Source organism: Frieseomelitta varia, unplaced genomic scaffold (genome assembly GCF_011392965.1).
Source record: "Frieseomelitta varia isolate USP_RPSP 00005682 unplaced genomic scaffold, Fvar_1.2 scaffold_641, whole genome shotgun sequence".
Classification (NCBI taxonomy): Eukaryota; Metazoa; Arthropoda; class Insecta; order Hymenoptera; family Apidae; genus Frieseomelitta; species Frieseomelitta varia.
Window position 1 is genome coordinate 44052 of NW_025110414.1, and position 24547 is coordinate 68598.

General features: G+C 37.3%; 2 protein-coding genes across 5 annotated transcripts in view; both read right to left on the reverse strand.

Annotated features, from left to right (window-relative positions):
• LOC122534802 overlaps positions 1-4795 on the reverse strand; it is a 19143-nt gene extending 14348 nt beyond the window's left edge. Inside the window, exons 1-3 of one of the 4 annotated variants that reach the window (XM_043665771.1) lie at positions 4571-4795; positions 2589-2784; positions 216-417 (exon numbers count right to left, since the gene is read on the reverse strand). In XM_043665771.1, coding sequence (XP_043521706.1) covers positions 216-417; positions 2589-2784; positions 4571-4780 — 608 coding nt within the window. In that variant the 5' untranslated portion in view covers positions 4781-4795. Of the gene's footprint in view, positions 1-211; positions 418-2588; positions 2785-4385; positions 4410-4458 lie in introns of those variants that run through there. The other 3 variants (XM_043665774.1, XM_043665773.1, XM_043665772.1) reach the window with 3 other exon arrangements.
• A 4157-nt stretch (positions 4796-8952) lies between these two features.
• On the reverse strand, positions 8953-24514 carry LOC122534798. Its single transcript, XM_043665769.1, has 4 exons — positions 24005-24514; positions 21334-21729; positions 19354-19486; positions 8953-9676 (listed from the first exon to the last, which is right to left on the reverse strand). Exons 2-4 carry the CDS (start codon positions 21626-21628, stop codon positions 9505-9507), a joined length of 600 nt encoding a protein of 199 aa, XP_043521704.1. The 5' UTR covers positions 21629-21729; positions 24005-24514; the 3' UTR covers positions 8953-9504.
• Between the last annotated feature and the right edge of the window lie 33 nt (positions 24515-24547).

Sequence of the window (24547 nt, forward strand, 5' to 3'; positions counted from 1 at the left end):
TCTTAAAAAAAAAAAAAAAAAAAAAGGACATTAAGCTGTACTGAAAGAGACTCGAGCAAAGAATTAAAAAAGTGAAACAATTGAAACTTTGGCTTGCTTTCAAGCAATTTGTCGAAAATACGCGTATTGCTTTAGAAACGAGTTTGTAAAAATTAGACCGAGTCCAACGATTCAATTCTCGCGAATCGAAGCGACGGAGTATCAATCAAACTCACCTGAAAACGACGTCCCAGTCCAAAGCTCGTTCGCCGCTTCGTTTCTGAAGCGTTTCGGCTGCGTACTTGGCGCAGATCCTCTCGTAAACGCAAACGTTACTGCCCAGCTCCGATATCAGTTTCTTCTCCACTTGTCCAACGTCTAGTATCTCTTCGTCGTGCACCAGAGGCAGATCTCGTCTCACTCGGCTGACGTAAGTCTCTGAAAAACGAAGAGCGAAGAGTAAAACATTATGGTAAATATCAGAATGATGGACACGCCACTTTCGGAAGCTGTGAAATTGTCAAACACGTCTCTGTCGAACACGTTTCGTCGAAATCGAGAAAATAAAGATAAATTTCATCCCTCGTGTGTTATTCTCGCAATCAGTGTGTCTTCATGAATCAATGTATTTTCATTCGTCGGACGAGTTAATGCACTATGCGGATCTCGAGCAGAGAGTGTTATCGCCACTGTCATCAATCCAAGTGACAATCCTCGTTTCGATCATTCAGAATCGTCAAATAACTATCCCTAGCTAATGACCAATTAACAACGTGACTCCTTCAACGTTCACTTTAACGAAAATTGACACGTCCAAATAGGATTCCATCGGCGGCCGCGTGTTTGCCTGTCACTGCTGACTGCACGTCAAAATCCCCGTCGTTTCGATCGAATTATCGACACTGAAACCGATTTATTCGCGAGATTCGACGAATCTAGAAAAAGAAAAAAGAAAGAGAAAAAGAATCCGTCGCTCAGCCATTTCACGAATATGAAATAGATGCACAGCGATGCATGAAAGAAGCACGAATAAATGTTTGATGAATTTCGAGGTTGATATCGCAGTCAGAAAATTATGAAGCTCATTTTATCACGTCGAATAATAATTTTTGGAGATAATAATTTTTGGAGATCGAGGGAAATCCGATGGACTAACGATATTAAAAATCACTATTATTAAATTCCCTGGGTGGAAATTATCAGCATTAAAGCTGGCTATAAATTGGATATCAATAATATCGAATCTATTGAGATTAAAAATTTTCGGCCCCACCAAATTGAATATCAATAGTATCGAAGATACCGAATTGGAAAATTGCGATATCGGACCTTTGACATTATATAATAATGTCACGAATTTGCAATATTGAGGTGACAATTTTTACAAAAATTCGATCAATCGAATTTCGCAAAATTTACCCTGAAACAATTTTGTAATAATTATTAACAAGCAGAACAATTTGTTATCAAAGTGCAGTCGGTAATTAGCGACAGCGTGATGCTTGTCCAGCAAAACAACGGCGAGTTGAACGTTACGTGAACGTTACACGGTATTCCAACGGAGAAGTTGCAACAAGTGGAACACTTTCGCTTTCGCTATTCGTTCATTCGATTCACGCGCGGAACTACTAGGCTAGACGAATCACCTGCACGTCGAAAGTTTAATCACTTTTCGCATTGAACGTACTTAACTGGCCGCCGATTCAGTTCGAGAAACATTGAACTTGTTCTCACGAAGGTTTTCACTTCTACGAAAATGGTAAAAAATTCGCTTCCTCAATACCAACGGTAGCGTGTTGAACTGTTGCTGTTTAATTAGGCGATTTCGTTCCTGTTTACTTGTTTTTCAGATTTAAAAAGCAGATACCTCTCGTCAAGCTTGTATTTCTCGCAACTCTCTGTAACATCATGCGAATGCATAATTTGAACATAGTTTGAACCAATAACGATGAAGAATGGTAGATAATTTAAACTATTATTAGCTTCATAAATATAACAATCCACTTGATCTTATTTTAAAGTCTCTTTGACAGCTGCGAGTTCGTTTCTTTTCGAAAATGGTTTTTATCACATCATGTAACGAGAGGGGAAAGTGAGGATACTTCTTTCTCGAAAATTCAAACATGTCTGGAAACATTCAAAAATTGTTCTCGTAACTAGAATCACTGTCATTTTAAAAAATGAAGCCTTCGCTTTAAAACGAGTTGAAACTTGCCGCACGATCTTTTATCTTTTATTTTATTTAACGTTGAATATTAGGTGATATTAAAAATTTAAGAAATCATATAATTCTAATGTTCAAAGTTCAATGAAATGGTGGAAAGGAAATTTTGTGAAAAGGCAAGCTTTGAGAGGAGATTTCACTTTTCAAGATCACGGTGAATCTATGTTATGAAAAAAATTTTTTTACTGTTTCCAGAAAATTTCTTTTTGTTTGGTTCATTTACGTCACTGTAAACCACGAACTTTTGAAGACACGCAAACTCATACTTCTCGGAATATAATTGAAAAAGTGCCTAATGTTGTTTCATTTTATTGCACGGGGCATCGAGCAATTTATTTGCAGCGATGACTTTTCTTTATCTCAACAGATTTGAAGTGGCAATCACCTGGATTCAACGAGTACGCGAGCTTCTTCACGAAATTAGTGAGCCTGACAGCGATAGTGATCACGGGGAAGCCGATCAGCTGTACCGGAAGATGGAAGGCAGGTTCCTCTGGAGACGGTGCCGCGTTCGCCAATGTCATCACAAGGAAGCAACATCCCAGGATGAAAAACGCGCGTGTTATTTGCATTTCTGGACGCTGTTTAACAGATCGCGTTATTACTTTAATATCACGTCGCACTTTAATCTCTCTCAAAATAAAAAAAAAAAAAATGACAACACATCGACCTCCAATTTCAATCGTAGCTCAATTCTTTATACAAAATATCTTTCAAACGATTCAATGTTTAACAAACAATCAATAATCACAGAAAGCGTTCAATATTCCAATCTATCCGAATACTCTTCGTACGATTGTCACTGATTCAGATTTTTAATTATTATCAATGCTCACTCCGTCAACAATCTTCTTTGATATAGTGACTAACTAATCTAATAATTTAAATTTAAAAAATTCTCTATTCAAGCATCTTTCAAGAATGATTTAACATTCCATTGACCAGAGACAACATTTAAAATCTCAGCGTATTTCAAATTCATTCCATTCGCAGATCCATTCATTTTGATCCATCCTCTTCATTCGCTCACTCTCTGTTCATTCTTCAATGACTAGAAGGAACATCCGAAACTCTAACCATTCGTGCAACTATCTACAATTTTCTCTGTATAATCTCAATTCCACCTCGGCACATTTCATCAACTATCTCAATTCTCACTTCGTTCACAATTCAACTCGTCGTCCTCTTCGTTCTATTCGCTCTTCAATGACCAGAAGGAACATCCAAAACTATCCAAAAGTTTCTCTCTGAAATCTCAACCAACTACCTCTACCATTCCACCAGCTATCCCAAACTCACATCATTCACAGATCCATCGCATTTTGAACCATCCTCTTCATTCTCTCACTCTCTGTTCATTCTTCAATGACTAGAAGGAATATCCGAAACTCCAACCATTTGTGCAACTATCTACAATTTTCTCTCTATAATCTCAATTCCACCTCGGCACATTTCGTCAACTATCTCAATTCTCACTTCGTTCACATTTCAACTCGTCGTCCTCTTCGTTCTATTCGCTCTTCAATGACCAGAAGAAATATCCAAACCTAACCGAAAAGTTTTTCAACCAACCTCTACCATTCCACCAGCTATCCCAAACTCGCATCATTCACAGATCCATCGCATTTTGATCCATCCTCTTCATTCGCTCACTCTCTGTTCATTCTTCAATGACTAGAAGGAATACCCGAAACTCCAACCATTTGTGCAACTATCTACAATTTTCTCTCTATAATCTCAATTCCACCTCGGCACATTTCGTCAACTATCTCAATTCTCACTTCGTTCACATTTCAACTCGTCGTCCTCTTCGTTCTATTCGCTCTTCAATGACCAGAAGAAACATCCAAACCTAACCGAAAAGTTTTTCAACCAACCTCTACCATTCCACCAGCTATCCCAAACTCGCATCATTCACAGATCCATCGCATTTTGAACCATCCTCTTCATTCGCTCACTCTCTGTTCATTCTTCAATGACTAGAAGGAATACCCGAAACTCCAACCATTTGTGCAACTATCTACAATTTTCTCTCTATAATCTCAATTCCACCTCGGCACATTTCGTCAACTATCTCAATTCTCACTTCGTTCACATTTCAACTTGTCGTCCTCTTCGTTCTATTCGCTCTTCAATGACCAGAAGAAATATCCAAACCTAACCGAAAAGTTTTTCAACCAACCTCTACCATTCCACCAGCTATCCCAAACTCGCATCATTCACGGATTCATCGCATTTTACGTTCGTTCACTCACTCTTTGTTCACTCTTCGACGACCAGAAGCGTTACATTCAAGTGTGCAACTATCCACAAGTATTTCTCTGTGAAACGACACCAGGTGAATCGATCACGATCGATTCCGCGGACCTGTTCTACGTGACAGTCGCGAGGCAGAGGAACACAAGGTGGGAAACTACGTGACGGCGGACTAGCTGTTCCTTTGGTAAAAACTCGTGGCCGAGTGCTCCTCCAAGTCCGTAGACCTGGCTGCTGCTGGTTCGCGCCGTGAAGTCGAGAGAAAGTGTTCGGCCCCTTCCTCAACGTCGCGTTCAAACGGACGGCGACCGATTGCGACATTTAGTGCGCCACCGGGACCCGGTGTACGCGTCGTCGTCGCTAAGGAATCCTCTTCCTCGCACATCGGCGCCGCGTCCTCCGCAAGGTCGTCGTCACGGCTTCGTAGAATCCGTGCTGCTCCACTTCGCCAACGACGTGGCGGCGCTTTCCGCGTAGAAAGTCCCCGTGTCGGTACGTCGAACGTCCAAGGAAATCGAAAGTTTCGCGGCGGCTGGGGTCAGCAGTTACGTCTGCGACGGGCGTGCCGTTTCGAAACTGATCGTGGGCGTCGTTCCAGTGGAAACACGTGGAAACTTCAGCTGCTGTCCAAGCGAGGAGCGACAGTTCCGAGTCGAGCGCGAAGTTCGCAGAGACTGTGAAAAAACTACTGTGGAAGAGCTATCGACGTGATCGATGAAGTTCACTGTGAATCGTCGTGTTTCGAAAGAACGGAGGAATTTCCGAATGAAAGAAATTGTGAAAAATTGTCGAATAATTTATATATATAGCAATTAATATAAAGTTTCTTCGGATTTTACAGAGACAAGGCACTCGAAAATTGTCTAATTTTGTGAAATGACGGGGTCTTCGGCAAGTTTCTTCAGATTTCAGATACTTGGAAGATGAAAGTTATAGAGAAGTCACATAACTTGAGAAAGGGTGAGGAGTATTTTCTAGATTCAGAGAAAGAGAAGTGAAAACGCGTAGTTTTTTTTTTATATTAAAATTTTCAGACCAAACGTCTGCGATGAGATAGCTCAGTGATTGAGAAAGTGCTTGCTTCGGAATTGTTTTTTTTTTTTTTTTTTTTTTTGATATTTTATCTCGTAACAGTACGCAGGAATGGTGTCAGCAGTCACTTAAGTGCGATCACGCAGCAGCTACTCTGTAAGAATATAATCGATTTCTTGCGTGGTAGGGAGGGAATGAGCGCGATTACGTGCAGATCTACTCGAATCGTTGCTCAATGAAAGAGATTTTCCTACGTGCCCCCATTCACGCCGATCCGTATGTATGCCATTGATGTGTATACTTTTACCTCACTGTGTATATATAGTCATTTACGATCGATTTTCTATCTAGAGATCATGTATTTACACATAAATATTTTTTATTTTTAAACTTTAATATATTCAACATATATTAAATTTACAATTAATTTACATACATTTATACTTTCAACTGAATAATTAATTGGAGTTATTAATTTCTAAGTACAAATTTTTATTTTTGCATATTACTACAACCTGGCAACAAGTTCTCGATCGAAAATGCAAAAGTTCGAAAGTATTTAAAAATATTGAAAACTTTCAGGTATAAAATGTTGTAATACTTGTTTGAAATACATGGAAAATTATAATTAGAGAATGGATTTCTTTATACGAAAGAGAAGAAATTGCACAGGAAAGGTACTTTAATTGTGAAGACAGGAGTAGTAATTTCCCAGTATTATTTTAAATTCTTCGAATTAAGTGTGCATATTTATTTAATTTAATTTAATTTAATTTAATTTAATGTCTTTCTTCATGGATACATGAATTCCTCCACGTTTTCGAACTACTTTATAAAAATTGTCTACTGAACTTTAGAGTTCGTAAAATCCTAAAGCTAACAGAATTCTCATCGTCTCTGTTTAGAAAATATTACTAAAAAATAGCGAACATCCGTGTCACAAACGTGTCAAAATCTATCTTGAATTCTTTTGAACACCTTTAAAACCCTGCTTTTTAAAAATATTTTAAAATATTTTTTCAATAGTTTCCTCTCAAACAAATTTCCTTTCCCTGGCTCAATCCAAATTATTAAGAATACTTTGTGTTGCACTAAGAACAAAGTGTTAAGGAGACTCTTGTAGAAAGAGTATAGTGAATATTTAACTATAAGTTATTCGAAAAAGACTCCTCTGTTATCGAGAGTAAAGTTTTGACAATTTACAACAATTTCAATAAATTTCCTTTAAAAATATTTCATTTCATGGTCTCAAAGACTTCTCCAGTGTTATCAACGACGAATCTGGATCTCGTTTCTAGCGGTCGTCGATCGTTCGCGAGACGCGCGGTAGCTGACGTCGCGACGCCTGTTCGAACGAAACAACGAGGGGGATTGTCGTTTTTCGCGGAGGAACTACTCGCGATTTCTTGCGAGTTGGCGCGATAAACGAAACGCCTGCGATCATTTTTGCCAGAGTACCGCGGAATCGTAACTGCTCGACGTCGTTTTTGGCACGATCCTCCTCGCCATCGTTACGAAGGCAGCTCGCTTGGCATCGCGCTTAAGCCGATAAAGGCGCCGGGGATTATTACAATAACTTTTCGCTCGCTGCAGACGCTGTTGTAAATTGTTCGGATTGTTTTCACGCGAAATCACCGTCGTAAGAGTTGCCATCCAGTTTTGGAGGAAGCGGAAGACGTCTTTAAGCGAAGCGGTAGGTAGATATGGAAGGAAATAACTTTACATTCAGTGAGAGAATTTTTGGGGAAAAAAACGTAGCAAGACAATTTATAATTAATTTCCTTTTATCGTCGACTTATCGAAGGTGTGTCACAATGTATTTTGTATTCCGAATCGTCTTCGATTTGACATCGTTCGAAATTTTAAATTTCAAACTGTCCGACAGTGATTGGATTTAAATTTAATTTCAGTGGATTAAGATCTCGTTATTTTTCATAATGAAAACGACATTCGCGTCCAAATTCACGATTATCGGATCGAAGCTCGATCGTTCCTCTTTTTTTCTTCTTGTCCCCCCCCCCGATAAAAATTCCTTCTTCACATCGGAAGTGAAATTCCTCTTTAATAAAGTGCAAACATCAATCAAGCACGACGAAATTAAAACATCGAAATTCGTCAGATTCGAACGAGCTCCGATTCAATGTGCAACGTGTACATCTAATAGATTATAAATTCTCGTTGATAATAAAATCAACCAATCGGAATTAAAGAAAATTCACTTTTGAATTTGGAATCGAATACGGAGTATTCATTTCTTTTTTTCTTCTTTTTGCTATTAGAAATATTAAATTGCTATTAAAAATATTAAAAGTCAATTTTACTCACTTGCTTGCTTGCTTGGGGGAAGTAAAAATAAATTATTACTCGTAAGGTCTGCTCGATCAATTATATTATAGTAGAAAGCGTTACAAATTGTCGTAATCCGCAGCAATCGAATGCTTAGGCGCTGATTTCTCTTAATTTTCGAGGAGAAGCATCGCGGCCGGATTAAACGGGAGACGATAACGAGCAACAGGGGGGAAGGATAAATTGGTGGAGCACAAATTAGGACCGGCTTTTCGGCGGTGCTTGTGCGCGCGAGAAATAATTACAAAGAGCAGGCTTCGCCGAAAGAGCCATTACCTCGGTCTGGCCTTTGTGAACGTTTCACACGTTTCGCTAAATATTGTATATATACCGATGGCAAATAAAGATCTCGACACTCGTTCGAACGGAGGGAGCTCTGGAGAAAGTGGAAAAATTGTTTTGTTATAGCCGGAAAATTAGCAAAGGTGTGTGCTCGAATGAACACTCGTTCTTCGTTAATCACATTTCGTTATCCTTTTGTTTAAATAAGCTACAAATACTTGTGAAAATGAGAAAAACGAAACGTTCAAATACGAAACTGATAAACGAAATAAACTTGTGGAATCCAATAATATGGTAAAGCAACGAAAAAGTAGACTCGTGAAAGAAAAATGGAACACAATTGAAGAATAAGAAACTGAATTTTTGGACAATTCACAAGATAGCTGCAGATTATCTTTTTGGAAATTTATATTTTTACGGAAGCAATATTAAAGAGAAGATTTATATTTCTGTGAAGAAGAAAAAAAAAAATAGGGATTTCGGATGATTTATTTAGACAACTATGGAATGTATATGGAAATGTAAGTTTTTTTTTTTTAAAGTAAAATGTAAATAGAGGTTTGTTTTATCTTCGTGTATTTCATTTCCAAATATTACAATTGGTGCGATACTTTTTTGTAAATGCCTGAACATTTTTATAACACAGGAAATTATTGTTACATAAACGTTATTAATAAATATTAAATATTGACATAAAGTTATCTTACAAGAAATTTGACATGAAAGGAATGTTACAGTTTGAAATCTGCCTCGAATGAAGAAATGGGAATTGAGTACAGAAAAATAGAAACGTTCGAGATGTGAAATAAAAACACAAATAATGATTGATGTTTAATACATCGAAAGAACGTTCACTCTCGACACTGTGTGATTGTGATAGAAAATTTCGTTTCATAAATCTTACGTTAAAACAACGTAGGAGTCAAATATCGTTCGTCGACAAGAAATAAATAATTACTATATTTTTCCTCCTAAACGTACGAGATTTCTCAGGCGAATTGAATACTATTCGATTCACTTGAACAATTTAAAGTAAGTCTAAAGCAATCTTACATCGATTAAACGCTATTGTCTAATCCAATGACTGTTCACTGGACTCGAGTACATTCCTTAAGTACACTTAATCTAGACACAAGTTTCTTAATCATCTTCAATGCAATCTCGAAACATCATTATCCAGCTCGTCACATTCCCCTCGTTCACGATCTTCTTTCTTTTCACGATGATGAATTCTTTCGTTTCAACTCTTAAAAAAGTCGAATCTTCGTCGTAGCAACGTTACAAAGAAGAAGAAGAAGAAGAAGAAGAAGAAAAATGTCGTCTGCGAGATATCACAGATTACGTCGTCGCATATTTTCATTGTTTGTCCGCTTGGCACTGCGGTGTCAGCGTAAGCGAATCTTCTTCATCATGTTGAGAACGCTGGAGCCGGGCAGCGGGCAGGTGGGGTAGAAATTATGACATCCCTGACCTTCCACGCCGGATATCAGTTGACCCATATGCGCCGCAAAGTGGTACCTCGAGCGCACTTCCGCCATCGTGTTCAAACTCGTGTCCCTGAAAATATTTACATCGTTTGTTTTCGTCTTTCTTTTACCAAAAACCGATGCAACTATCGAAATGTTGCCAACAATTGTGAAACGATGAAACGTTTACGAAGCAAAGATTAATAAAGCAAACGTTTTTGTTCAAAGATTAATTTGAATTCTCGCAAATTATAGTTCCAGTGATTGGTGAGATTTAGAAAACTGTGGTAACATTTGGAGCATTTTGAAAAAAAAAAGAACAATCGTGACGTTAAGATTATTGGTTCAAAATGATACGATAGATCTTTGTTTAAAATCTTAGGAAAGCCGGAACTTTAATTTTTCGCAAACTTGTTAATATAAAATAATGAAAAATATAAAAATATAAAATAATATAAAATATATTAATATAAAAATGTGAAAAATATAAAATAATAAATTAAATTTATAATTAAAATTATTAATATTATAATATAATAAAATATATTAATATAAAATAATAAATTAATATAAAAATGTAAAAAATATAAAAGAATAAATTAATAATAAAATTATTAACATAATAATATATTAAAATATATTAATATAAAAATGTAAAACATAAAAGAATAAATTAAAAATAAAATTATTAATATTATAATATATCAATAATAAAAATATAATATTACTAATATTAGTAAAATAGCTAACATTAATAAACTTGTACGTTTCAAGTTAGTTTCCTCGTCACATAAAATTCCTTGACTCAATGTTAATTTTAAAACGATAACTCAACGTTAATAACTATCCTGTGACTTTTCAATGAACTGTACATGAATTGTAATTCAAATGGTATTCCGATCTGGAAAAAGAAAATTGAAACCAGCGAGTCCAACGCCAAACGAGCCTTATCTAATTTATTTTATAATTTTGGAAAATGTGCAATTAAGTGCCATTTAAGGGCAACGTTCGAAGTCTAGGAAAATCCAAACAGTTTTCCATCTCGTGAAAGCGAGGAAATCCGCGGGAATCGACACGGTGATCGAGTGTCACGTTTGCGAACACGTTTCGCAAGAAAACACATTTTATCGCGGGAACTCGTTTCGAAACACGACCGAGAGAATAATCGACGGTTGTGCGACTTGCCAATAGTGGTGCGCACGAAATCGACTCAACTTTCGCAACGTTCGACCATGATCAACTAGTTCCTCGGGAACGAGGCACGTAAGAACAGGCACAAGGCGAGTCGCCTTTTACTTTCGATATCGACGGCTCTCGGCACCGACACGCGTACCGGAATCCAGTTACGCTCGGCGAAACCAACGCTGAAAACTGCACGAAGCAGCCATTTCCCTGCCACCGTGCCGTGGCACGCAGCAACTCCGAGAAAACGCGGGAAAACTCGTAACTTGCGGTCGATGCTCTGCTATTTGCGCGCGGCCCGCCAACGATTCCAGCTCTTTCCGCTCGTGTAAATTTCACTATTTCACTTCAATTAAATTTTATTTCAAACGTGCCACTCTCGTTACTCTCTGACAGCTCGAAAGTTATAGGTATCGTTTGACACTAATTATTCAAATTACAGTGGCAGTCCTTCCTTCCCGTGAAATCTCGCTTTCCTTTCCGACGTTGTTTTTTTTTTTTTTTTTACAGAAACATATGTTCTCTCGAGACTTTGGCTACGCGGCTGCGCGTTCAAAGAGAATTGATTTTGACATTAAATTCAGTGAACTTTGCGTTTCATTCAGAATCTATAATGAGCTTGTAAAAGAGAAAAAAGTATGCTCCCATAACCTCTGATCATTGTTGGCGAGAATTTTTATTATAAATACATCCGGTTCAGTGAATATTTTAATAATTAAAATACGGTACGTTTTAATAATTAAAATTGATGTCAGGAAATGACTTGAATAAGTAGTATAAGTGTAATAAGTAGTTTGAACGCTTGTCGTTCGTTTAATGTGATAGAATTATCCTCACGATTACGAGCACTTATGAACGCATCCATAAGTATCAGCAACTGTTCGAATACGTTCACAAAAGAATGTTCAGACGCTCCCGTGACCCGATATAGTTCACGAGTGAACCATCCGCCGCAATTGACTGAAAATCAGACAATCGTAGTCGCGAAGGAAACAAAAATCGATGACTCTCCTCCCAGCGGATTTATCAAAGAACTATACTAGCCTGATTGAGAACAGGACATGCCAGAATAAAGAATGCAACGAATGCAACGAATGCCAAAAATCTCTCACGGCAATCCAACTCACATCTCACATGAACGTACAAATTTTCTCTTCGAGCTTCGAGAGAAAAATCATCATCGCCCTGACTTCCCAAAATCACCCGAAGAGAACAGTCTAATTTCCAATAAACATAAATCTATACCACGCTATGAATAATAACCTCGATGACGAACCCACACAAAAAAATCGTCCGCCATATCTCGCCGAATATTCTCGACGAAAGTAAACGAGGCTGGCGTCCGATTTTCCGGGAAGACGGAAGAAGAGAACGCGCGATAAGAAGCAGTTCCGTCACGCATGGTTCCCGCATGGAAGACGTCTCGCGGCCGCAAAAGGAAAACTCTCGCCGATTTACGAGGCGGCAGCCACGGGGGCGAACATAACGAGCAGAACACAAAACGGCTTCTTTAGCTTTTCCATCTTGATCGGTTTAACCGGCGAGGAGGAAAATGGGGAGGCGATCCAATAAAAATCGGCCTCGCCATGGGAAAGCGGCGTTTACGCACGCATAAAAGTAAATATAAAGCGCGGATCCTTCCGGGACGTTAACCATCACGATCCATCGCGACATCATTCCTCGTTGTTCGTTTAACTATCTATTCTATCTTCGTGTCTCTTCTTCCTTTCTTTTTTTCTTTTTCTCTTTATTTGCTCTTCCTGTGTGTTTTAATTTGACGCTTCGTTGGAGAGCGAGTGGAAAATTTTGGGAGAATCAGGATATTGATGGTGATGAATTACCGAATGGTAATTTGAGGATTACTGTAGTTTGACGATCTTGATCTTTTGGTCATCTTAATCGGACTTTAACTGTTCACTTCTGGCGACAGCGGCGATTAATCGAGAAGAGTGACAGATAATTATTTAGAGGCGTGACAGATAATTCGGAATACTTCTTCATTTGGAAATAGTCAGAATACTGGAGTATATCATGGATTCGACTTTAAGGACAAATCGAAGAACGAGGTGGTATGATGAAAATTTTGATTGATATTTTAATGCATTTAATTATAAATGTTTATTAAGTTTTGATTCAGTAATTGGTAGAGTCAGTAGAAAAATATATAACTCGTCACAGAGAGTTGATAAACGAATCATTTTTTACTGTATTATATTATGATAAAGGTCTGTAGAATTTTCAATAATCTTTTAACATGGAAGGACCAGAACCATTTAGAAATAGATCCAAATTCTTCTTACTCTCGTTTATTTATATAATTAAATTGCGCAAACAATTAAATGAGATTTCTGAAATACTTATGCGTCAATGTTTTGTTAACATCAATAAAGTAAATTTGGTCAATTCCGTGCTGAAAGTGCTGCTCTCTAAAAAGAGAAGGAGGGAGAGAGCAACTAATTACTTTAACAAAAAAGAAACAGACGCATCGCGAAAGATTCGAAGCTTAAATTGCTCTCAATTAAGCTGCACACAGTCGAAACGAAATCTAAATTAATTTCCAAGTGGAGAAGCGAAGAGCTACGTGTAATTTTACGTGTAAGCATCGTAGCCACCGCGAATTAATCCTTTAAAGCCGAGCCACCATTTCATTTTTCTCCTTCCCATCCCGAAAAATCGAAGAACGAGAGATAAAAGTGTAGCAAAGCTGGAGATACTTCTACGCTAATTACGAAACGATATCATCCATTCTCTATCGAGTATCTTCCTCGTAGAATCAGAGGATGTAGAAAAAGAAAGGTACACAATTTTCGATTACTGAAAGTAAGAAAACGAAGGAAGAAAGATATTTCTGCCCCAATTACGAAACGACATGATCCATTCTAGCGATTATCTCCGCTTGTGGTGGATGTGAAAAAAAATTCGAGAAAACGAGGCAGGGAATTTTCAACTCCTAGAAACAAGAAAAAGCATTTCTACTCAGATCGATTCTATCGATCATTTCCGCTTGCAGAATCAGAGGATGTGAAGAGAGAAATTCGCGGGAAAGAGGTGCGCAATTTCCAACCTCTAAAAACGAAATACTACCAAAGATACACAAGAATGAAATAAAAAGAAAATTCTTAAATAATGTGTTCTACGATCGGTTCTATCGATTACTTTCATTAGTAGCGAGAGGAAGGTAAAAAAAAGAAAATATATATATATATATTTCGCCGTAAGAGGTACTCAGTTTCCAAACTCTAATGACAACAACAAAGTAAAGAAACATAAAATTAAACATTTTCTACGGGAATTAAGAAACGAATGTCACCTTGCAGAATAACGCGCAAGAAAACAGAGCAAGAGTTCACTCGGATTCTGAACCTTTGGGAAGCAAGAATGAGACGTGAGGAAACGCTTCGATAAATTAAAAGTTGAAAAAGTTCACGGAGAAGTATCTTCACGCTAGCGTTCGACTACTATTTTCACCGGTAGGGCGCCAGAGAAATGTGAAAAAGAGATCCAAGGACAAGAGGTGCTCAATTGAAAGGTGCTTCAGGTGTGCTAGAAAGTCGGAGAGATTGAATAACCCGTGAAAAGGAAAGTGGCGGACGGTTTGTAGCGAGATAGCATCCGTCGGCCCGTACGAGCACACGGTCGTTCCCTTTTCGAAACAGCTTACATAAGAGTAAAAGAACTTTCACGTTGTACTTCTCTTGCTCGTCGAGAGAAGAAGAAGTCGGCTCGTCGACTCTTTAACGACCGGAAATGGTAGTCTCGCAGGTAAACGCGAGATTTCCGTACACAAGGCTGTGTTCCTTCGCTGCGCTTTCCTTCGCTGCGAATACCTAAACACGCCTAAAAAACTCTCGACGTTAATGAATATTTGCACTATCGCGTTTTTCCTTTCAACGGTTTTTCTTGAAAATCCTCCCTCGGCAAATGTGAAAAAACTTCGAATGAGAGAAAGAGGGACAGAGAAACACCCGGGAAATCCCCGTGTCGCCGGTGACATCGAATTGCGAAATGAAATTCCAGCGCTTTTCAGCTCCAATTCTCCAACTCATTAAACTCCAATAAAACTCCGAATTAATTTAATCAAAAATCCAGATTCGCCGCACAAAGGTACACGGAGGCACGCACAGGGAAATTAAATATTTCTCTCTTTCGGTTTCGAATACCACGGGCCACCACTGTCGCGAAACAAAAAAAAAAAAAAAAAAAAAAAATTCCTGCCTCCTCGCAGCTCGCTGGCTCATAAAATTCCCACGTCCTTGTTTAAATCAACGTCTGCCTGCCTCGAAATACCCTTCTCTCTGAAAAAAAGGAGAGAGAAAAAAGAAAGAAAGAAAGAAAGGATCACGTCAGAGCAGCTAGATTCGAAGCGGATAGAATCAACGCGAGAGCATCGTCCCGATCGATATTTGGCCGGTTTAACATAATTTTCCTTTTAATCAGCGAGCGAAATGGCCATCGAATGGTCGCCGGCTCGGCTCGCATTATCCAAATAACGCGCCGCCGCGTGTCCCGCCTTTTCCGATCGTAAACGAAAATTGCGAGGATCCAATGCCAAGCGTCATCCAATTTCCACGCTTGCAAAATCGCCGGCGCGTCGCGACGATCCGTAACTTTTGCGGCCGCAACGTCGAACGTTCGCTCGTTCGCCGGCGAGAAAATTGCGAAACGCGTCGATCCGCTTAGTAGAGATGAGGCCAAGTCCAATACGTACACTCAACCGCGAATCCGAGTCAACTTTGATATCTCGGTTTCGTTTCATTTCGTTTCGTCGGTATTGAGCTTTCAAATAAAAATCTTTCAACTGCGTTTCAATTCTAGTCTAGCGTACTGTACAATTATATTTTTGTATATTTATGTTATATTTGTATGTATATTTGTATTATATTATATTGTAGTATATTGTGTATATTTTTATTCAATTTTAACGTATATACATTATTTTTTTGATCCGAACATTTGCGAGAACGCGCAGATATCTGTCATTCATAAGTAATGTTTCCTTCAAATTTAACGAAACATCGCCATCCAGTGATAGTAATTTAATTTGTTAACACAGAACATTCTAGTTAAATATAGTGACGTTTAGTGTACTCATTGTTAAATTATATTACAGATTGAAACTGTATTAAACTCTTAAGTGAAATAAAATTTTCTACAGTATCAAAAAACGACATTATTTCTGGGTACCTCTAATATAATATAACGTTACAACGTTTCGAAAATGTGCTCATCAGTTCAATGTTTGTCGGTTCAAAATAGTCGCTCGACTCTTGTAAGTTAAAATTTAAAAAGAAGATTAAATATCGCATGGTATATAATTATTCACGAAAATATTCGACTCTTATTGAATACGTCATGTAAAATACTTTGAAATTTAACCAACACTCTGAGAATGTTACAATCAGATTAGAATCAAGTTTGAAACATCGTATAGCCGGGCAGTAGCGTTGTACGCTTATTCTTTATTAAATATTATACACGTCTTACGTAACCTGAACCTCGTTTTATCTGGCACTTTGTTTTCACACGTTTCTTTTTTACGCATTTTATTCATAGCTATATACGTTTCGTTCACAGTTACGCGACGAAACGATGCAATTGAAATACAATTAAAAACAACTGACTGACGAAGACATTTCATTCCGTACGAGTTCAATATTATCACTTCATTGCGAATGATCCTGAATGTTGAACGATCCGCACGATTTCAAAGTAATTTGAGAAATTACTCACGACTTGCTGCGAAGAACTACGAAGAAAATGGAAAGGAATGCTACGAAGGGAAAAAATGAAAGTCATCGCTGGAGAGAACGCGCTCCGACGACGATGTTGTTTCAGTAAAAAAAGAATTCGTTACGCTATAGTATAAAATTCAAATTTCTTAAAGAGAAAAAACGTTTTAATCTCATTTATCTGTTTCGACTTTTCTTCAGTTCGTTTCACCGGATTTTTACCGGTGTCATCACGGTGAATCTCGAATGATTCGGAAACTACTTACGCGAGACACTCGATCCCATCTCTACCGCTTAGCCCGGCTATCCAATTTTCGATGACGCGCGAAATTCTCGACTCGAGCAACGCGATATCGGGCGCCTGACTTGTTCCACCGCATCTGTTTAGCGAGATATCGAACTGACATTTGTTTGGCCTGTACGCGGTCGGCTTGTTGTTTCGCGAGCCAGGATCAAGCTTCGACCACGGCCGCGTACACGTGTCTGATCGATATTCCGAACGATCGAAGTGAACATCCGGCGCGTACGCTGCTCCATCAGTGTAATCTGGAGATTGCAAGGTAATCCGACGAGCTGACGTTTAATTCTCCGGCCAGTGGCAAAGTCGGAAGCTGTGTATTGTTGTTTATAAACGTTGCGCTCTATTTACGTATAAAGCACGATTGAATTAATAAAGATTCTCTTTTGTTCTTTTTTTTTCTTTTCTTTTTCTTTTTGGAAACATCACGCGAGTATGTAGGTTACCCTATCGTTGAATCAGCAGTCTGTTATCTGATATATGTAATAAGTAGGCTGTGCAACTTTATGGTCCTTTTTCTCGGATACAATTGAGAAAAATTGTAGTTTCATCCGCAACTGAATGTTACAGTAAATTAAATTAAAAAATATGATACATTCTCTGTATTGCAAGTGTCTGACAAATCTTTTCAATATGCACGAAACATTCACACTTGAACGTTGATGTCGATGGTTTTACATAATATGTGTGTGTGTTTCTTTTCTTTCGCAATTCAGCGTCGTTATTCAAACGAGATATTTAATTTATGCATGAAATCGTGCAGTAACAAGAAAGGCTGTAGTAGCAATAAATTTTATGGAGGAGCCACAAGCTTCTAAAACATATTCGAGAAGAAGTGAAAAGTAAAAAATAATCGCAGTTCGGGAAAGCTGTGAAAAATATGAAAGTGACATTTCGTGTGCTCAAACAGTTACTGCCGAGAGTTCCTCTGGAATATTGTAGGAAATAAAATGTGCAATTTCAGAAAATACTGAATCGTTTTACGAGCGCATTTAAAAGTCTGATTTCGAACAAACGGATGGTCGAAAATTTCTCGGATTTAATTTCCTCGCGAGAATCTACTCGATATCAACTAACAACCTGCAATGAAAACAAAAATCATTTCTCATACAATAGAATGCAATTATTCTAAAAAAAAAAAAAAAAAAAAAAAAAAAAAAAAAAAAAAAAAACAAAAAAAAAAAAAAAAAAACCGAGAATTATAATACAATCGATCGACATCGAGACGCCGACAGCTCGTAAAAAAGGAAAAGAAGAATCCAATTCAGTGACGAATCACGAAAATACAAAATTTTACGACGTGACATCGGCCGTTCCTATTATGGCTGCTGACCTTTCCTTTCAACAATCTCATGATCCAGCGAATTCGATTGCGCCGAGGCCAACCAACGGCGATCAAAAGTGGAAAGTGAAAGTGGCGAACTGGAACCGGCGTGAATAACGAAAAGTGGGCGAGCCTTGCGAGGCGCCTTGCCAGTCGTTGTAAAAATTCCACCGTGAAACTGCTCGATCATGCCATCCGCAGGTTTCGAACGTCAACTTAACTTCGTCGAACGGTTCTGAGTAACGTGCAATTGCCGTTTCATTGTCATGCTCTGTTTCGCCTCCTTCGTATCGTCGTCCTCGATCGAGGATTCGAACGAGGATCAAAAAATGCGCCTCTCTCGGAGACGTTTAATCATTGACAAACGATCGCGCGGGTGACACTCTCCTCTTGTTGTAAATGGAAGTTGCTCGGTTGTTTCTCGGCGCGCGAATGATCCTGTGGGTAGGTGTTCTAGCCTGGTAGGTAATTTATAACGGCAGGAATATTAGAAAATTTCAAACGACAGGGAATTTATCATTTCCTGTATAGGCGCGCGACAGTGCACTTTTGAGGATAGTAAAATGTATGGATAATATATGAAAGTGTAGAGAACGTATGGATGACGTCCATTTTATAATGATACGATATCCTTCTGATTTCTTTCTGACTCTATAATATGACTTTATAATATATTTTATTATTAATTATAATATATAATATAATATTAATATAATATAATGTATTTTAATATTAATTGTAATATAATTAATATTAAATAATTATAATATTATTATATTAATTAATATATTTTATTATTAATTATAATAAATATATTTTAAATTAATTATTAATCATAATATAATTAATATTAAAATATATTAATATATAATATGATTAATATTAAAAAATTGTAATATTATTATATTAATTAATATATAATATAATTAATATTAAAATATATTAATTGATATATTTTATTATTAATTATAATAAATATATTTTAAATTAATCATTAATCCTTGTTCAATTTCTGTGAAATTTTCAACTGTAATTTTATTATTGGTCTCTGTGTCGCAAGGATAATTCGCTACCGCCGGTTTTCGTAATGTGACATAACCATGTAACCCGTTCGTCAGGCATCAATTTGAGAATCATTGAAATTGTTAAATAACTCAGTCATCACGTTCACTCCATGGCCTTGAACTTATCAAGTAAAGAGGCAGGCAAGCAAATGAATGCAACTCATCGCTTACCTGATTAAGTTCAGCAAGGTTCGTTCCATCTCACTCAGCTGGTCCTGATGGACGGACGAGGTCAGTTCGCATATAAGCTTGGGCAAGCAAGCCGTCTTGATTGTCGCCATCATCTTTGCACGTCGTGAGATCGCTGCAAAGTAATCCATATACGTGCGTAAGAAGTGCGTCAAGTCTCTGGAAATATCCTGTCATTAACGGACTAACGAATAATTATTATACTTCTGAATTAGCCTCCAGCATGTAGTGTATTTTAAACCTCTCGATTTGTCACAAGCGTTCTTTTTTTTGTTTTTTTTTTGTTTTTCTTCATTCCTCGTTACGTTAGAAACGTAATCTAAAGTGCAAAATCATTCCACGTTGTATCATATTTTATCATCGAATTGTTTCGTATTTTTGCTTTTCAATTTATTTACTTTGATTTTAGAGTTGGAATTAAATCAATCGGTCGTTTTTGCTTAATTAAAGGAATACTGCTGCCCGTAACAAACAAGGACTAAATGCTAATTTCGCTGCAGAGAGATAAGCAAAACATCTGCAATCGAATGCAAGAAGATGGAACAATGTCGTTCAGCACAACGAATTTTCTAGTTGCACGAGTGAATTTCTCTGCTCGTAATTAAATATCAGCTGTTGATTTGTTAAGGTGAGAAATATTAGTTAGATGGAACAGGTGGACCGTAAAATTTTTGAATAATTATCACGACTCTGATTGTTGATTCTTATTCAGAGATGACGTGAAAATTGATACGATTTGATAACGCAAAGTGTATTTTGTAAATTTGCAAATAACAATGCAAACGATTAATTTTTACACGATAATTTGTACATTATACAGTGACATAGAAAAAAAAAAAAAATTGTATCTGCTTTTAGCAGATAATGTGACAAATGTTTGGAATCTGAGAAATAGAGAATTCTCTCGTTAACGCGTTGTATTTCCTTTCAGTTTGCTTGACATTTTAATTATTAAGTATTATTAATATAAAAATAATAAATAAATATTATTATTATTAATATTTAATATTTTACACATTATTCCGTATGCTTTTTAAGAACAAAATTTTCTCATTCTATGACTATTCTAAATTATTCTTGAATCTATTCTTGAATCACATAAAATTGATATTAATATAATCGATATTCTGTTTCTATTATATACATGTACACGTGGAATGTTAGTTTTCATCTAAAAAGAAGCACTTACGTCTATCTACATATCTGTTTATTCATGATGATAATGAATTTAAGTATCCTAATTATAATATTAATTTTAGAATTACGAACAAGCAATTTGTACAATTTACGTCAGAGAAAAAAAATAGGAAAACGGTTTTCATACAAGCTTGTATTTAAATAGTTGAACGATTATTCAAATGCAATTATTCGAAGAATGCGTCAATAAAGTTTAAAAAAAAGAAAATTGGTTGCTGATTGGTGCTTCTAATATTAAATAACATTAAAAATTAAGAAGTATGTTAAGACCTTCGAGTATATTCTCGTGTTTGTGTCTTATATCGTAAAATTTCGTGTAAGCACGCGGAAATCTGCAGTTTGCTCGTGAGATTGTTACATCATGCAAGGTACGTAACGATAACAATCGTAGAAATTGCGCGTTCGCATTAACATTTCTAAGAAAAACAATATACAAAATACCCAAAAAAAAAACACTCTTTTCAACAATCTCGAATTATTAAAATAAGAGGTTAAAAGACACGAATCTCCATAAAAATCCACAATCTAATATAATTACCAGGCTACTCAGGTTTTGAAAAATATTTCACATACTAAATGTAAAACGTAGTACAAGCGCTGTATTTTCAATATTTGTGTGTAACGTTCTGTGCAATATTTCGTTACAAAATTTACGCAGGAAAAATGCTCAGTCGAATAATTATTGTACATCGAGAACGACTTCCGCGTCTAGAGTCGAGATCTCTTATTTCTTGGTGGTTGCACAAAAATAAATTTGCTCCTTACCATTCTCTTTCTCGTTGTCCTTCTTCACCGTTGCCAAGGCTATCCCGTTCGCAGGAGCCACTGCCGGCTTGCTGCCGGCATCGTCCAGGTTTTTATCCGGTTCGGTGATATTTTCCCGGGAGGATCGGCCGAAAATCGTGTTGGTCAGGTAGCTGTAGTCGCCGGTGAACATGAGGAACATCCCGAGGAGAATCACGAGACGCACGGTGCTGATGTACATGACCATGCTGGCCCGCGTCCTTGGCGTGTAGAGCAACGTGAAACGCCGCCTCCGCACCGATCGGCGATCCTCCATTCACTGCCGGCCTCCACCGATTCAGATCCACTTCAGGATTGCAAGAACGCGCCGCGCAACTGGATCTGCCCGTTCGAATCTTAGTCCTTGCTCCGGTACACCTGCGTGCAACAGTCGCTCGATTAAAACGGAAACGCCGTGGAACGTCGACTCGATTAAATGCAGCGGCCGGTATTTCTTTCCCAATGTTATTGCGAATGTTAATCCGCTTATGAATGTTAATGTCCGCTTCTGGGACACGAGTCGGAAAATTACAGGCGACTGTAGGAAGTATTGGCGCGTCGTCGTGTTTGATTAAGGAGTTTAAGTGTAGATATTAAATCGATATTATAATATTAAGGTAGTGGTTTCGTGCGACTGTAAGAATTTGCTGCTCTGAGAGTATGTGTAATTATTTATTAATATTTTTTTATAATATTTATTAATTATAATCATTTATAATATTTTATAATAATATAATATAATTAATATTTATTATGTTAATAATAATTATATTATAATATTATTTATAATATTTTATTTATTATATTAATAATAATTATATTGTAATATTTATAATAATATAATATAATTAATATTTATTAAATGTAATCATTTATAATATTTTTTATAATATTTATTAATTGCGCTTTTTTTCTTACAACTACAACTAGTAGCTTATAATTTATATATATTAATTATAAATCACATGTGTCGGATAATTATAAAAATTATTGAGAGCAACTAGGTTGAGAGAACTGTTCTAACAATTTTAAAACCGTGACAAGTAATTATCGTTAATTAGAATTTCTGTTCATTGCGCCATTTCAAGAAAATTTTTCCGACTGTGTAAAGTTGAATAGTTCAATGATTTTTGGTCTAGACTAACATTAAGTGCACAACAAAGTGTTATGTAATTTCAGAATTTTCTACGATTTTCACTTGATAAATTTTGAAACTTTCAGATAGAAACGATTAAAACATTTCGCATTTAATATTTTTATATTAAATAATTAATGTTCAACATTTTTAAATATATATTAATATTTAATGTTTACGCTGTTTATTTAGGATACTCACTATATCTCGCTATATCTCGTAGCCGGTATTCTCAAAAACTGACTCTTTTCTTTTTCAAACTCTTAAATATTAGTCCTTTCTCTTTTCTCTCTCTCTCTCTCTCTCTCTCTCTCTCACTCATTCACTCTTTCTCTGTCTCATGCTTTTTGTAATTAGCTGTAGACACTCCAGATCATTAGCTTTCTCCCAGCTATTCCTCATTTATCTGACCATTATTTCTCGGTAGCGCACATGTAGTAATGTTTACAAATTTGATCCTTGCCTCTGCACAATAGATTCTGAATTCACTACAGACGAATGCTTGATTATTATCTAATTAAGTTTCTTGATTATTCTCCTCGGATTCTCGAAAATTACTACATGCGAAGTTTGTTTGTGACCTACATGCTAAAAGTACTCTTCGCCACGTTCGGCCAAACGAAATTTCGAAGAGCTGTTTACAACTACGATGATGCGATTATATCGCTTCGTCATCGAAGGTAATGGCCCTAAGTGACCAATTTAACAGGCATCTAAGGGTCCATTGGCCTTTCCGATCGATTGTAAAAATCCCTCGGCGCTCGACAAGAATGCAATTAACGCAATCGCGAACTTAACTTGTTGTCAGTGTCTTGGACACTTCTTGAACTCCGGCACGAATATTCGCAATAGACACACTTTCTTTCGACGAATCCTTAGACTTACGTGCGTAATTAACGTTGCAGCAACTCGAATCATCTTTTAACAGAAGGAAACACGACAAGGCCGCCGTGAGAATCGAGAAAGAGCAACGCAATAGTCGCAGCAGTAGCTTAACTCGACTTTCGACAGCGTGTATATTAACCTCTTGCGCTGGAATGGCGTGCCATGCACGTCGAGAATTTTTTGCCCCAAAATTGCAATATTTTCTCGACATTTTAAGTATATTTAAGTACAACCCAGGCAAAACAAATAATAAATTTATTACTTCTCGATAATTTAAATATCATACCGACGAGTTCAAAAGAAAAAGAAAGCGACGAATTATCGTATACGGTCACTCGTTATGGTCCGCAATCACTTGCCAGCGCAAGTGGTTAACCACGCACGTCGAGAACTTTTTGTCCCTGAAATTGCAATATTTTCTCAGTTTTAAGTATATTTAAGTAAAAGAAAATAGGCAAAACAAATAATAAATATATCACTTCTCAATAATTTTTATCCAGTGATGTCATACCGACGAAATTAAAAAAATGAAAAAACGCGACGAATTATTGTATACGGTTCGGTCACTCGTTATGGTCCGCAATCAGTTGCCAGCGCTTAAGTGGTTATTACGTATTGAAACAAAATACGTACCCGTGTGCAGCATCGACGAACACACGAAGCTCGGGATCGGCCAGGGATCGTCGACTTTCAACGACGCGGAGAATGTTACAACAGAACTTTCGCTCTCCGTTCACTTCCACTTTCTTCGTGCGGTGCGTGTCGCAATCCCGACGCAATCTCCCAGCAACGAAACACTCGAGAATGAATACCGGACGGCACAGTGAAATTCGTCAGGTACGTATTCCCCTTCAATCGGACAATTTCCTCTGTTTCCTCGAGTTTTCTGTAAAAAGACGAATAGGTAGCTCGCGAAACGCACAGGTCTGTTGAAATCACTGACACGAGCACACGGCAACAGCGGCACAGCAATCGCCGGCGAAGATTTCGAAATTTTAAGTCGGTATCACTCGAAATCGACTGGCAATAGAATTCGGCTGACGATGCGACGAAAAATCGAAAAATCGATCCGCCTGGCGAAGAGAACGCGCCTCGACGCTGCCGCGATCTACCAACGTCGCGGAATGACTGTGAATGATTCGAAACCACGGCGGCGAACCTAACAAGTTGTCAGTG

Excerpts from the sequence above, each read along its gene's own strand:
- LOC122534798 (XM_043665769.1), bottom strand. The coding sequence starts at position 21,628 with ATGGAGGATCGCCGATCGGTGCGGAGGCGGCGTTTCACGTTGCTCTAC. Across the intron at positions 19,487-21,333 it reads GGACAACGAGAAAGAGAATG|CGATCTCACGACGTGCAAAG; the intron begins GTAAGGAGCAAA and ends ATTACTTTGCAG. Across the intron at positions 9,677-19,353 it reads ACCTTGCTGAACTTAATCAG|GGACACGAGTTTGAACACGA; the intron begins GTAAGCGATGAG and ends AAATATTTTCAG.